Source organism: Pyxicephalus adspersus, chromosome 5, assembly GCF_032062135.1.
Source record: "Pyxicephalus adspersus chromosome 5, UCB_Pads_2.0, whole genome shotgun sequence".
Classification (NCBI taxonomy): domain Eukaryota; kingdom Metazoa; phylum Chordata; class Amphibia; order Anura; family Pyxicephalidae; genus Pyxicephalus; species Pyxicephalus adspersus.
In genome coordinates, this window is record NC_092862.1 from 85,250,541 (window position 1) to 85,263,714 (window position 13,174).

The following is a 13,174-nucleotide window of genomic DNA, read 5'->3' on the forward strand; positions in this document are numbered from 1 at the left end:
AAAAGGTTATAAATGGCAGAATAGTTAATACAAGTTAAAGGAGCAAAGGAATTAAAGAATGAAAGTATACTGCTCTTTTTTTGTTTGTTTTTTTGAAAAAGCTGTTGTGGGATGTTGTAAAAATGATTTATCTGCATGAAGTGAATTATTTATTTTTTTGTTTTTCCCTTATTATGCATGTAATTTGTGTCATAGCATACAGCATTGTTTTAGAAGGGTATACATCACAAGTCAAAATTAATATCTCATCAATTATTCCAGGTCTGAAATGTACAAAACTGAAGTTACTGCATTAGGAATAATACTAAATTAACTAGAATATTCATTAGCAATCAGTTATGGTAGCATACATATATTTTTTAAAGCAAGAGAGCAAAAAAAAAAGCCAATAAGAAGAGAGTTTCTCTTTAGTTAAATGTTAATTGGATGCAAAAAAAAAATCATTAATATGTAATGTTTGATTGTGAGCTAGGGTTAAATAACGCTTCTGTGATGGTGTGCATTAAAGCACATTAATGAACGTTACTTATTTCACACTTTTGTGGCACCATTCTTTTTGGTCCAGTGTTGTAATGCAATGACAAAACACACTGTGTGCACTCAAATGTACAGAACAGAGGAATGGAAAAGTGTGAATGGACCTCTAAATATTTTACAAATTTCAGTAGATACTAATTATTTTTTACAGTTTTATCAAATCTGTAAACTTTTTACAAAAGTTGCAATTTCATATTTTACCTGTATCGTTAAGTATTAAACATGTTTTCAAATAGGCACATAGAATGTAACTATAGCAATAAAACAAGCTAATTTTGGATAAAGCTTATAATAAAGATAGCAATAAAAACATACTTTATATGTAAATGCCTTCCAGGGTAAATGGGCCACAGATTTCATCTGTAAAAAAAAAAAAAAAAAAAAAATCCATGATTGTAAAGTATAGTGACATATATTGAATTCATACACACAAATATTAAAATTATACACACACAAAAAAGGTTTAGCAATATAGAATAACAAAATATACCTTATAATTTACAAATAACTGGGGCAACATAAAAAGGAACCCAAATGCATAAACACCTAAAAAAAAACAAAAAAAAACTTTAGTTAGAAATAATTCAAAGTTTTACAACTGAATACATCATGTGATTCATAATAATGTAACAAGATGATAATGTAACCCATTTATACAGAAGTGTATTTAAATTCCTATATAGTCAAAATATATAATGTAAGCTTGATCCACAGAAGGAATGTATCAAAGTGTACATAAACAGTGGTCAAGGTTAAATAACAGAGTAAAGGCAACCGTCTACAGCAGAAATAAAAATATAAAAAACCCAGCCATCCAAGTTTAACCACCTGGGCGTTAAACTGATGTCTAGATTTCTGTTCCAAAAGCGTTACACTGTTTTTCATGAAATTTTTTTTTTTAAATTGTAGACCTGTAACTTACAGAAAAATGTCCGAACAGGGTTCTAGTAGATATCATGAATATAAAAAATGTTTGAAACACACAATCATGTAAAAAAAAAAAATACTTTTAATAAAATTAAAGACACAAAAATCAGCTTAAACAAGAATACATAAATAAATGAAAAATACTGAAAATGCGATATTTCGGTATACTGTATAGTAAAATATTTTTCTAAAACACCTCCCTAGTGTCCGTCACATACCTATAGACAAAACCACATAAATATATTTTCTATTATTTTGTATTGGATTGGATGCAGGACTTTGTATCCAATCCAATACAAAATGAGAGTTTGTATTTACCAATTACATACTTTGTATTTATTTTGAATTATTTTGTATTGGATTGGATACAGGAGTTTGTATTCAATCCAATACAAAATGTGTTTGAATGAGTTTGAATTTGAATTTCCCGCACACGCGCCGACGTCATCGCCGAGGGACACGCACACGCTACGGACGGTGAAGCCGGCCGGCTTCTTCTTCTCCGCCGGCCGGCTTCTTCTCGGAGAAGGCACCCGACGCTGGAGGGGAAACACGACCGCTGGATGATCACAGTGGGACCAGGTAAGAAGCCGGCCCGCATCTTCTTCTCCGCCGGCCGGCATCTTCTTCACTGCCAGCCGCCAACCTGGTCCCGCTGGTTCTCGGAGAAGGCACCCGACGCTGGAGAGGGAGATCGACGCTGGAGGACGACGCTGGAACACGAACACGACGCTGGATGATAACAGCGGGACCAGGTAAGTGAGGATTTTAATACAGGGGGAAAAGTTCGGGCTTATCGATAATTGTAACTTTTTTTAGCCCGAACCAAGGTCGGGCTTAACGGTTGGGTGGTTAAATTGTTGAATCAGACTGTAAGATACTGCAGAAAGAATGACAGTGTCAGAGGATGTTCTGACATAAGTAACAAACATACCAAACAGTTATTCCCTCGGCATGAGCAAGAGAAACAAAAGGTTTTTCGTTAACTTTTTGCAGCAATACAGCTTTCAAACTTGCTTTGCTCAAATCTATTAACAATCTTCACTTCTCTGGTATGTATTTGCAACCTAACTCCATCATCAGACCACTCAAGTCGGTACAGAAGCAAATGCCGTTTTCCAGCCTGTAATAACCTGCAAACTTTGTGTGACGATCACGAAAGAGTGAAGTTATCGTTTCTTTTTGTAGTCAATTCCACTCCTTTAATCTGGAGGCTAACAGTTCAGACTTCTCTTTTGACAAAGACAGGTCCGTTACTAGATCATCTAAATCTGATTGTGGCTTACCCTCTTCAAATTGGGGTTCACAACATTCATTTACATTGACTTCATCCTCCTGTTCCTCATCCGACATGTCACTGTCACTAACAACAGATGTAGAAGGGACTGGCACTGGATTCTCTGCAACAAGTAGCACTGGCTTCAGAGCAGGTTTAACAATCAGGATAGACGATTTTTGACTTGGTCTTTTTTGAAAACCCAGCAATTTTACTCATACAGAAGCAGCAGTCCAAGTGATGGTCTTTTGGCTCATGCCAAACCATTGGCACAGCAAAAGGCATTTTATTTCTTTTCCCATTCAACCATTGTGTTAGGCCAACGTAACACACCTGACAGCAGATATGAGGTGCCCAGATTTTATCCAAAGTAATACTCCTAAGCAACTTCTCACCCTCATGGTTAGGTTTTTGCGTTGATCACATGGGGTATATTTGCAACAAATGTAGGAAAAATTGCTGGTTTGTTACTCATTGACCTACTCATCTTTAGCTCAAAACAGACTCACTATTGCCTAGCTGTACTACCTGATAAGATGGTTTTGCACTAGAGACAAGCCCTTGGTCCATCTCGCCTTATATACCTATTTCTGACGTCAGCTCACTGACTTGCCCAGACATGCCCAGCCACTGCTGGAACATTCATGCCACCAGAGGACGTGATTCAGCTGAGACAGCAGCAGGCATAGTGGTAGCTGCAACTGTTATAATAGTCCTGTGTAAAAATACATTACCCAATTACTGACCATTTAAACAGCTATAGGCACCCCTATAACTTAAAGCATACCTATACTGCAGCAGCTGGCTGGGTCCTTGCCCTTCTTTCAGGATCACCATAATATGTGCTCTCAGAGAGTCTGGGTGGAAAGAAACCCTTCTCGAGAGGACGTTAAAAATATTTACCATGTGGGGCACTAATGTCTCCTTGAATTGTTTATAATATGCTAAAGAGAAACCATCAGGTCCAGGAGTACTAGCTATCGCCTGTAAAATTTCCTTGCCACTAATATTAGATTCTAAAACTTGAATTGCGCTAGCCGGGGCATGGGCATCCAAACTTAAGACAAATAGTCTCTCACCGCTTTTACTCTGGGAGCAAATTGGGGCATAGGGGGTGAGTCATCAATATCGTACAAGGATAGATAAAATTTTTGAAACTCATCCGCAATTTCTTGAACCTGGTATCTCTTAACACCAGAGTGATCAACAATAAAAGGAACAAAAGTACTCTCCCTTTGTCCCCGCAAAGCTCTAGCTAAAATACGGCTGCACCTATTTCCATTTTCATAATGAGATCTTCTACATTTTGCTAGGGTAGCTTTGGCTTTATTGAGACACAGCAGGGATAGCTGGGTTTTTAGGGAGACCAACTTTTGAGTCAAGTCCCCTTTGACATGCCGTTTATGCTTCTTTTCCAATTCCCCAATATCCTGAATGAGTTTAAAAGTTTCCTGTTGTCTAGCCCTTTTAAGTCTTGCCTGTGCTTTATTAAATGACCTTGAATTACAGCCTTATGGGCCTCCTATACTACTAGAGGGCTACTGTCTTGTGTATAGTTAATGGCAAAGTAGTTGCACAATTCTCGTTCGGTTTCCTTTAACACTAATAAATCTTTCAGGAGATTTTCATTCAGCCTCCAGTTTCAGAACCTGGGCCTTTCATGCATGAGCTGAATATTTATTATCACTGGTGAGGGGTCCGAAAGGAACATTTCACCTATAAAGCACCCCTGAACCCTGTGGAGATCAGCCTGGCGGACCCAAAAGTGGTCAAATCTGGAATAAGTCTGATGAGAGTGAGAGAAAAAAGTATAGTCCCTCCCACAAAGGTTAAGGATGCGCCAGGCATCTAGAAGCTGTTGGCTTCTGAGAAAACATTTCTTAAGTCTCTTTCTCCCTCTAGGAACGCCACTAGAATCATCCCTTGTCGAGTCAAGTGATGGCTCTGGGGTAAAATTAAAGTACCGTACCAAAACCAGGGTGCCTTCTCTAAATTCCTCTAGGTGCTCCAAAATAGATTTCAGGAAGGGTTCCTGATTGGTTGAGGGCATATAGATAGTTGCCAAGGTAACCGCTTGCTCTCCCACTGTCCCTTTCACACAGAGGTAGCCTCCTACACCATCTCTATATATTGCACTCAGTTTCCAGGAGGTAGAGGAGGCGATCAAGATGAGTGATAACATGAGTGATAATCCATATGATAATATCTATTGCGCAAAGAAAGCATGTTACCTTCTTTTAAAATGCGTTTCCTGCAAAAAGGCTACTTGGGCTTCCAAACTATACAATCTTGCTAGAACTGCTGTACGCTTTTCTGGAACATTTAACCTTTGTACATTGAAAGACAATACTTTGGTAGTCTCCATAGTCGGAGACACAGAGGCAGGCATGAAACAACTGTGAGATTAAAACTGGTCAAAAATAAAAATCCAATAACAACAAAAAGGGGAAGAACTTTTTCCAACCCACCACCCTCCAGGAGAACAGTAACCCTGAAGGTTGGATAAGTAGGTGGATGGGTTAAATTTAGGGAAGGATGGGTTAAATTTAGGGAAGGGAATAAGACAGGGTCAGGAATAGCTGAAACGTTTGCTCAGACGCAGAAACTGCTCAGTTGTACCTAATTAGGGTAACGTGGACAACCAATGTCGGGGCTCCCGCCCCAGCTGCAATTGCACATTATAGAACATACTCGAAAGGGGTTCCAGCAAAGGCTATACCTTCATTTCGGAATGAGTGGGTAAATTTCCACTCCTCCCCGAAACCTTAAGGCATACTACAGACACTTGTAAACAACATTGAAGTGCAATTTGGCATAGTAGCTCCTCTTAATAAACAAAGAGAACAATAAAAAACCTTCAAAGAAGCAATGAACAAAACATTTCTACACCGGGTCTATGGACCCATCAGCTTAGAAATACTGAATCAGTAAAAGAGGTAGCATTAACATTATGAAACTATTATGACATTATAACACTGAGTCCTAGAAAGTGCAAACACTTTAGGCAATAGCATCATATATGATCTCACCCATCTCGGGGACGATCAACGCCGAACAGTCTAAGGGGGGAGGAGTCTCCTTGAGGCCGCGTGCGTTTCTTGTTAGAGAGTCACCACGGATTAACTGGTGGATCCGGCACTGGGATGAATGAAGGCCAATCCTGAATGTCAATCTCAATCAGGTTAAAGACATCCAACAAATCAGGAAGATCACAGGCGATCTCAAGGTAGCTGAGCGACCATTTTTAAAAGCAACAAGGTGAAAGGGGAACCCCCAACAATATTGGATGTTTTGAGAGTGGAGCACATCTAGTATTGGCTTTAATGATCTCCTTTGAGCCAACGTGCGTCTGGACAAATCCTGAAGAAGCATCACTGGGGTGTCATTAAAGCAGATTTCCTCTTGGTCTCGAGCCGGTTTCATTATCTCATCTTTAACTTCATAGGCGTGTAGACAACATATCACATCCCTCGGGCGCCTGGGGTCTGAGGACTTGGGACCAATGGCCCTGTGGATATTGTCAGTTTCCAATGGGATGTCCTTAGGCTTATCTAGCACTGCGTTTAATATGGCTAAAGCGGCTCCATAAAGATCTTTAGTTTCCACCACTTCAGGTAAGCCCCTGATACCAATAAATTATTACGCCTGCTCCTGTTTTCCAAATCATCTCGATGGTAAAATAATTCTCCAGTAAGGCAGAGTGTTCCCTCAGAACAGAGGCATGATTAGAAACATGCAATTTAAGATCTTTTGTGGCTTTGCCTGCCTCTTCAATACGGTGGGTCATGTCACACTTAAGTGTTGCAATTTCTGAACGAAAAGTGTTCACCAGGCTTTTCTTTAAATTTTCAAAATATTCTATGGTGGGTAAATTATGTAGGCACTGATCTCTATCCCACACAGGGGAATTCTGATCAGGAACAGGGCTGGCAAATGCTTGGGAAGGTCTCTCAGAAATAACTGAAGAGAGGACAGAGTGCTGCGGGCTCACCTCATGGTGGTCTGCTGCCTCCGGTTCCTGAGGTCTCCTAGGAGTGCTGTCCTGCTGGGTAGAGAGACCTGTTAAGGAAGCTGAAGGAGCGCCTATTATATTTACAGGGGAGCTGAATGTCTCTGGTCCCTGTATCTCCCTTAGCCTTGCGTCTGTCTCCTCATGCTTCGGGGAGAGGGAGCGTGCACGTGGTGGCTTGTGCGCCATCTTGCCCCCTTCTCCTGTAGTCTTCTTAAGAAGCCGAGAAGAACTGCCCAATTTTCTGCGAGCAGAGCCCGCTAGATGCACCAGCAGGTTCCCTTGTATGTTTTCTGCCCATCTGCAGCAGAGAAGAAAAGCCGGTACAATCCACTAAAACAGGCAGCCGGAGCGGGAGCTCTGTAACTGTGCTTCCTACCCGTGCATAGGCATGCCAAGCCCCCCAACTTTTTTTCTTTTTTTTTAATAAAATAAACTATACACTTTCTGTCTTTATTTTACTTAAACATGGTTTTTAGATAGCTACTGATTTTGTTTTTAGGTCTGTCGTGTACAGTTAATGGTCCACTAAGGACCTTCCTTTATAAAATTCCAGACTTTATGGGAACTATACACTGAAACAACAATTTTTTTTTCTAACACAGGGCCCACCTGCTACACATTATTTTTAGTCTGTACTACTAACCCAATGTTACAAACAAAACTAATGAAAAATCTAGAGGTGAAGATGGCTCTGGAATAAAAAATTAGATGCTTATTCAGTGAAATGCTGAACTATGCTTTGAAGATCTGGTGATATCACCTCCCCCTTTTTATGGGTGCGGGTACCGGTGCATTGCTTTGATCAGGAATTAGGTTACTACTGGTTGGGGCCCCCGATCCTATACACTAGATTAAAGCTGTTCGATATATATGACAGAGCACCTGAAACACTTGCAGAAACTTTTTTTGACCTAGAAATTTTGAATTCAGTCAGGTTGTTTACATTCTCTTTGTATTCTAAACATTTATCTTTGACAAATTCATTAACCCTGACTACAGTTTGTGAATTGTTTAATAGACACCTTTTTATCTTACCTAGTAAATTAATGACTCACTTATCACTTCAGAATAAGTATTTAACTTCTCACCTTCTTGCATTATTATTAATAATGTAGTTTACATGAGGCAGCTGCTTGATCCAGTAGGGATTTAATTTTACTCAACAGACGACAGCAGAGTAGATAGTATTTATATATCTGTTAATTTAGAAATCAGAAATGTATACAGGTCCCAGATATCACAGACAGTGGATGACACCACTTACAGTTAAATAAATCTGCCGCTACCTTTAGCCAGATGACTAGACAGTGAAACAGGAGCAGCATTCTAGAAGATCTTCTGTAAATCTCCCCATGTCACCAAAAGCAGCACGGTTACATGGGGAAAGTGCCTGTACATGACACGGGCCATTCCTGCCTTCCACTACCCCAGGAAAACCTACTTCAACCTAATGCTAAAACACACATAGCTAAGCTACCCTATCATAACCGAAACAAACTGAAGAGAAACCAGATTCATGATATCAAAAATAGAAACCATAGCTGGGACCACCATACAGCATTGTAGAATCCTCAGAGAACTCCACGTGAGGGCTGAAGGAACCTTTTGGTATATCACTATGGGAACTACAGGACAAGAGTGGAAAGCAATGCCATAAGGCCTGAGTTTAATGGTAGCCTCTTTTGATAGCTGGAAACAACTTTCATTGAGTTTGGGCCTTGATGCATTCCCTGTGAGCCATCAACTATTATTACTTTAGGGATAGAGATGGTGACCCAATCACAGTGGACAGTCAGAATACAAATGTAGAAACTTAGTACTTATCGAACAGAGGCTTCAAATGACTGTGAATTTGCCAAATTTTGCTTGATACATTAGGCTAAAAGGGTGTTGTGGGCACCATCCTGTTCAACTAGGCCATTTTCCCAAGCAAGAGTAGTGCACTAATAATTAATCATCCCCAGAGTTCACTAAAAGGGATCCCGGGATCCATATCCCGAAAAAGCTGGGTAAAAATACTTTTGATAATATTTTTATAAGGAATTCATAATACATTACCAGTAATCCGGTAAAGAATACAAAATAGACACAACAGAGAAGCTACTGGTGTTGCCTGGATTTTAGGTAGCTCAACAGGGAAATATATAGATTTAAAACCCCAGTTTAGCACCTCCATGCTCATTCAGAGCACATTCTTCACATAATTTTTAGGACAAGGATCAACACTCAAAATTGAATTTTACTTAAAGATCTTGGATCTACTTAAAGATCTAGCACATAAAGAAGCAAAATCAATCCTGGATCCTTAATCTAGAAATGTGAGCTCATAACATGAAAAACCGAAAATAAAGAAACCTTCCTTTATTTCTACATTTTTGATTAAAGGGGCAGATAAAGGGATAAATATTTTGTTTTGGTAAAAAAATGTAGTTGGCAAGAAAAAAAGGTGATTGCTAATTCAGGAATATATAATTCACCCCTTCTACTGCATCTCTAAGGAAAAGTTTATAAACTTAGCTGCCTGATGACACCATCAGTGCAAACCAGTTCGTTAAAACTATTTTAAATTAAAGCATAATCAAAATGAATAATATTAGTTTATTTTAGTTTTGGGTAGAGTAAGGGAGGTTTAATCCCCTGATAGTGTATTTGTTGCTTACAGAGTACCACTGGGGAAATTTCTCTTCACTTTCTCTTAGAGGAAATATCACAAAGAAGGGGAAGATTAAACTACTCTTAGGATAGTTGTTTCCAGAACAGTCCCTATTACACTTACCTTTTGGCCTGGAGATAACCGTAATATTCGTAATATTGTATTTTCCCTTAACTTTGTCTCTGTGACAAACTGAGTGGTCCATCTACCCAGTGTGGGAACAGTCAGCAATAAAAACTTGGCAATGTCTAACTGTTCCCCACAATGGAGAAAAAGGGTTTTGCAATAAAAGTCAGGACCTTAAACAGCGTCTTTAGTCACCAACATCTAAATTGTGTTATAAACTGAACATAAAATCTGCCATCATTCACATTTTCAATAAAAACACATGACTATAAACAAAGCAGACATACTACACACATCTTGGGAATTGTGTACACAGCTGTATAATCATGTACCTCCAGTGATATTGCATGTTATTTGTAAAACAACGATGATCCTTGCTGCTTGATATGTAGTTGCATGTTTTGTGCAATTAAAAAAAACATGGCAAAAATTTATAACTGTATAACAAACCTTTTTTTTAATGTAACGTACAATAAAATGAACCTACCATTAACAAAGCTGTTAATCAACCAAGAATACCAGCTGTAAAAGCACAGAAAAAATGAAAAATGATTATTTGTTTTTATTATATAGTAATTTTAAAAATCCTTCACCTTCCATTTAAACCATAATATAAAGTATTTGTGGAAATCCTAAAGAAAAAGAAACTATCTGTATATCAATTACCAACACACAAATCTCAAGTCAATTGTATGGCCAATGTGTGTGTTACATGGTTTTAACAATTGTGGGAAATCTATATTTTATTAGGAAATATCTGAATGTCAGGTCTCAACTAAATGTTTGATACTTACGTTTTTATTTCTCTTTAGGATCTTGATATAATTTATTTCTAATGTTTGCTACCCAAGGTACTAAATAAATGTTCACTATTTTGTCAGTGCATTAAAGGTATATTTGCAAAGTCTCATTCTCTTCAAAGAACTAGAATCAGTACAGCAAAAATAAAAATGTATAAGAATCAAATAGAAGAAACAGAAAAAGATTGAAGGGCAAAAATTTGAGCCGCTGTGAAAGTCGTCTTCTGCCATTTGGTGACACTGGATCTAATAACTTTATTATAAAGATCAATTGACTTGTCTATTGGTACACTTGTTTAGGGCTCAGTTACTCAGTGTATTAAAGATTAGTATTTGAATAAGTACTGGTTTCTATTAAAATGGGGGAACTTTAATTTTAACTGAACGCCAAAAGGCTCCAAAGTATTATTCAAACAAAAGCATAAATATAGACTGGTTACCTTTTGTATCTTATATTCAAAAGCGAATATACAGCCCCGCCAACACATAATGGGTATAATAAATAGGACAAATATTTCATTGCCTAAAAAAAAAAAAAAAATGGAGAAAAAAGGATAAATGTCACCCTGACCGAGACAATGGAACCACACCTATGCTTTGTTTGCCTGAACTAGAAACAAGCTCCTAGACAAGCTAAGTCTAACATAATAGTATTTTAAGTAAAACAAATAAAGAAAATATATGAACTAGCAATAATATGGCTTTTGTCCAAAACATGGGACGCTTACCCTTACAGCAGTCACCTTCCAGATGGCAGCAATGACCTCAAACCTCACAAAACATTCATATACACATTTCCTAAACCACATTCATGTGAAAAAACCCATATTTTGGTGTGGGAGGATACACACTCTGCACACCTACCGTTTTACAGGCATCAACAAATTCCAGGTTAGAACATCCGGAGACAAGGTTAAAAGTAGAAAGAAGAGTGAGGGAAGGGTAGCACTGTTTTACAGAAAAAAACATTTTTGAAATCCATATTTTTAGGTTTACTGAGGGAAACAGAAATGTACTTTCAGGAATTCACTTTCAGGTTTTACAGGTTAACCTGCCACATACAGAAGAAATGGACACTGGCAAACAAAAAGCTGTAAGGACAAGTCTGTTCCGCTACCAGCTTGCTTCAGTTTTGTAGCAAGCAATGCAAAAAAAAAAAAAAAACAATTGACAATGAGTACAAAATTTTTAATTCTTTTCCCATCCACTAGGGGACACATGAAGTCCAAAAGGATTCCAACTATCTGGCAACCCAGTAAACACTGAGGCCAAAAGTTAAAAGCCATATAAAAAGACTTTTTTCCCTAAGCAAGCATGCCCTTATGCTTTAAGCAAGATGAGACTTCAATATCAACGGGTAAAACAAAAGAAAAAGTGTCTGTCTTGCAAATCTGGCAAACAGGAGCACTCATCTAAACAATTCTAATGTAGTAAAAACTTACAGAAAATGGTGATATCTGATCATTAGAACCATGAGCTATGTGAACTATTCAAGCCACATAAAAATAGTGGACTAAGAACTCACAATACCTTTACAGGGTCCACCTGAGTTAACAAAAACTGAATCTTCTTGGTGGAAGCAGTAGCTAAGACTTTCACAGCCCAAACCACATCCAGACAATAGAGGGAAATATCTATAGAATTAACTGAAGCCAGAGAAAAGAACAACTTCCCTGACCTGTGTGATAAAGGGCAATAATTATCTTAGGCAACAAGAAAGTTCTAGGGCTTGTGTATATCTATGAAGATCAAGCCACCTGTCTATACCTTCTCCCTGCAGAGTTAACAAAAACATAATATACCACTCTGCAAGTAAGAGTGGAGGGAGTACTGTTTCTGATTGATTCAAAAGGCTCTTTCTAAGCACAGGGAGGCCTAGAATTTTTTTAACCCCCCCTAGCGGTAATCGCGAGTGTGACTCGGGGTGGGTTTTACATGCAAAAAGCGGTAATCCCGAGTCACACTCGAGGTAACTTTAAGAGCCCCCCTTACCTTTGCCCCACGCTCCAGTGGTGATCCAATGGTCCTGCCGTGATGCCGGGGCGCCAGTCCGTCGGGGGGCGTGGCCGGGAAATTTGAAAGCAGATTACTGAGTCCTGCATTGTGCTTTGCATCTCTCTGGGGACGCAGAGCAGCAGCAGCTCCAGCGTCTGTGTGAGGCAGGCGGGACATCCCCACTCGCATCACCCGGGAGGATGAGTCATCTTCCGGGTAATGTGAGTGGTGATGTATTGGGGGGTGTGTCTGGGAGGGAAATTTAAAAGCAGACTACAATGTAATCTGCTTTTAAATGTTTTTTCAGTACAAAAACACCACACAACATGAAATAAAAATAAAAGTACATTTTTAATTTTTTATTTTTTTTAAGATTACATTGTTGTCTACTATTTAATTACTTTTTAAAATTATTATTTATAATAATGTATAATAATTTATGATTATAATATAATAAATAAATATAATTATCATACCCGGGAGTTAATCCTAAGAATTACAGGCCCACACTATAAACAAAAATTTCAATGCAAAAAAAATGGGATCACTTTTTGCATCAAAAAACTGACAGAATTAGAACGCTAGGGGGATTAAGTCACAGAGAAACAAACAGGGGGAGCTACACAAGAGACTCTCTGTGCAAAGGTCTTAATTAGGAAATAAGAGGACAACTATCTCTAAAATAAAACAGAAAGAGCAAAAAAAAAACCTGACCTTTGAGAGCACTGAGAGCCAAGACACAGGTGCAAGAAGGAGACCATGAGTACAGAAAAACACTACGTTGAAAGACCCTACCTTTTCATTGAATAATTAGAACAAAAAAAGATGTCAGGGGACAAAAAAGAATA

The 13,174-nt window shown here is 38.4% G+C and overlaps 1 protein-coding gene across 5 annotated transcripts in view; it reads right to left on the bottom strand.

Annotated features, from left to right (window-relative positions):
• CLPTM1L (CLPTM1 like) overlaps nt 1-13,174 on the bottom strand; it is a 98,187-nt gene that overhangs the window by 16,681 nt on the left and 68,332 nt on the right. For all 5 annotated transcript variants that reach the window (XM_072411979.1, XM_072411981.1, XM_072411980.1 and 2 more), the window contains exons 13-16: nt 10,772-10,854; nt 10,019-10,053; nt 1,028-1,083; nt 853-897 (exon numbers count right to left, since the gene is read on the bottom strand). In XM_072411979.1, coding sequence (XP_072268080.1) covers nt 853-897; nt 1,028-1,083; nt 10,019-10,053; nt 10,772-10,854 — 219 coding nt within the window. The remainder of the gene's footprint in view (nt 1-852; nt 898-1,027; nt 1,084-10,018; nt 10,054-10,771; nt 10,855-13,174) is intronic.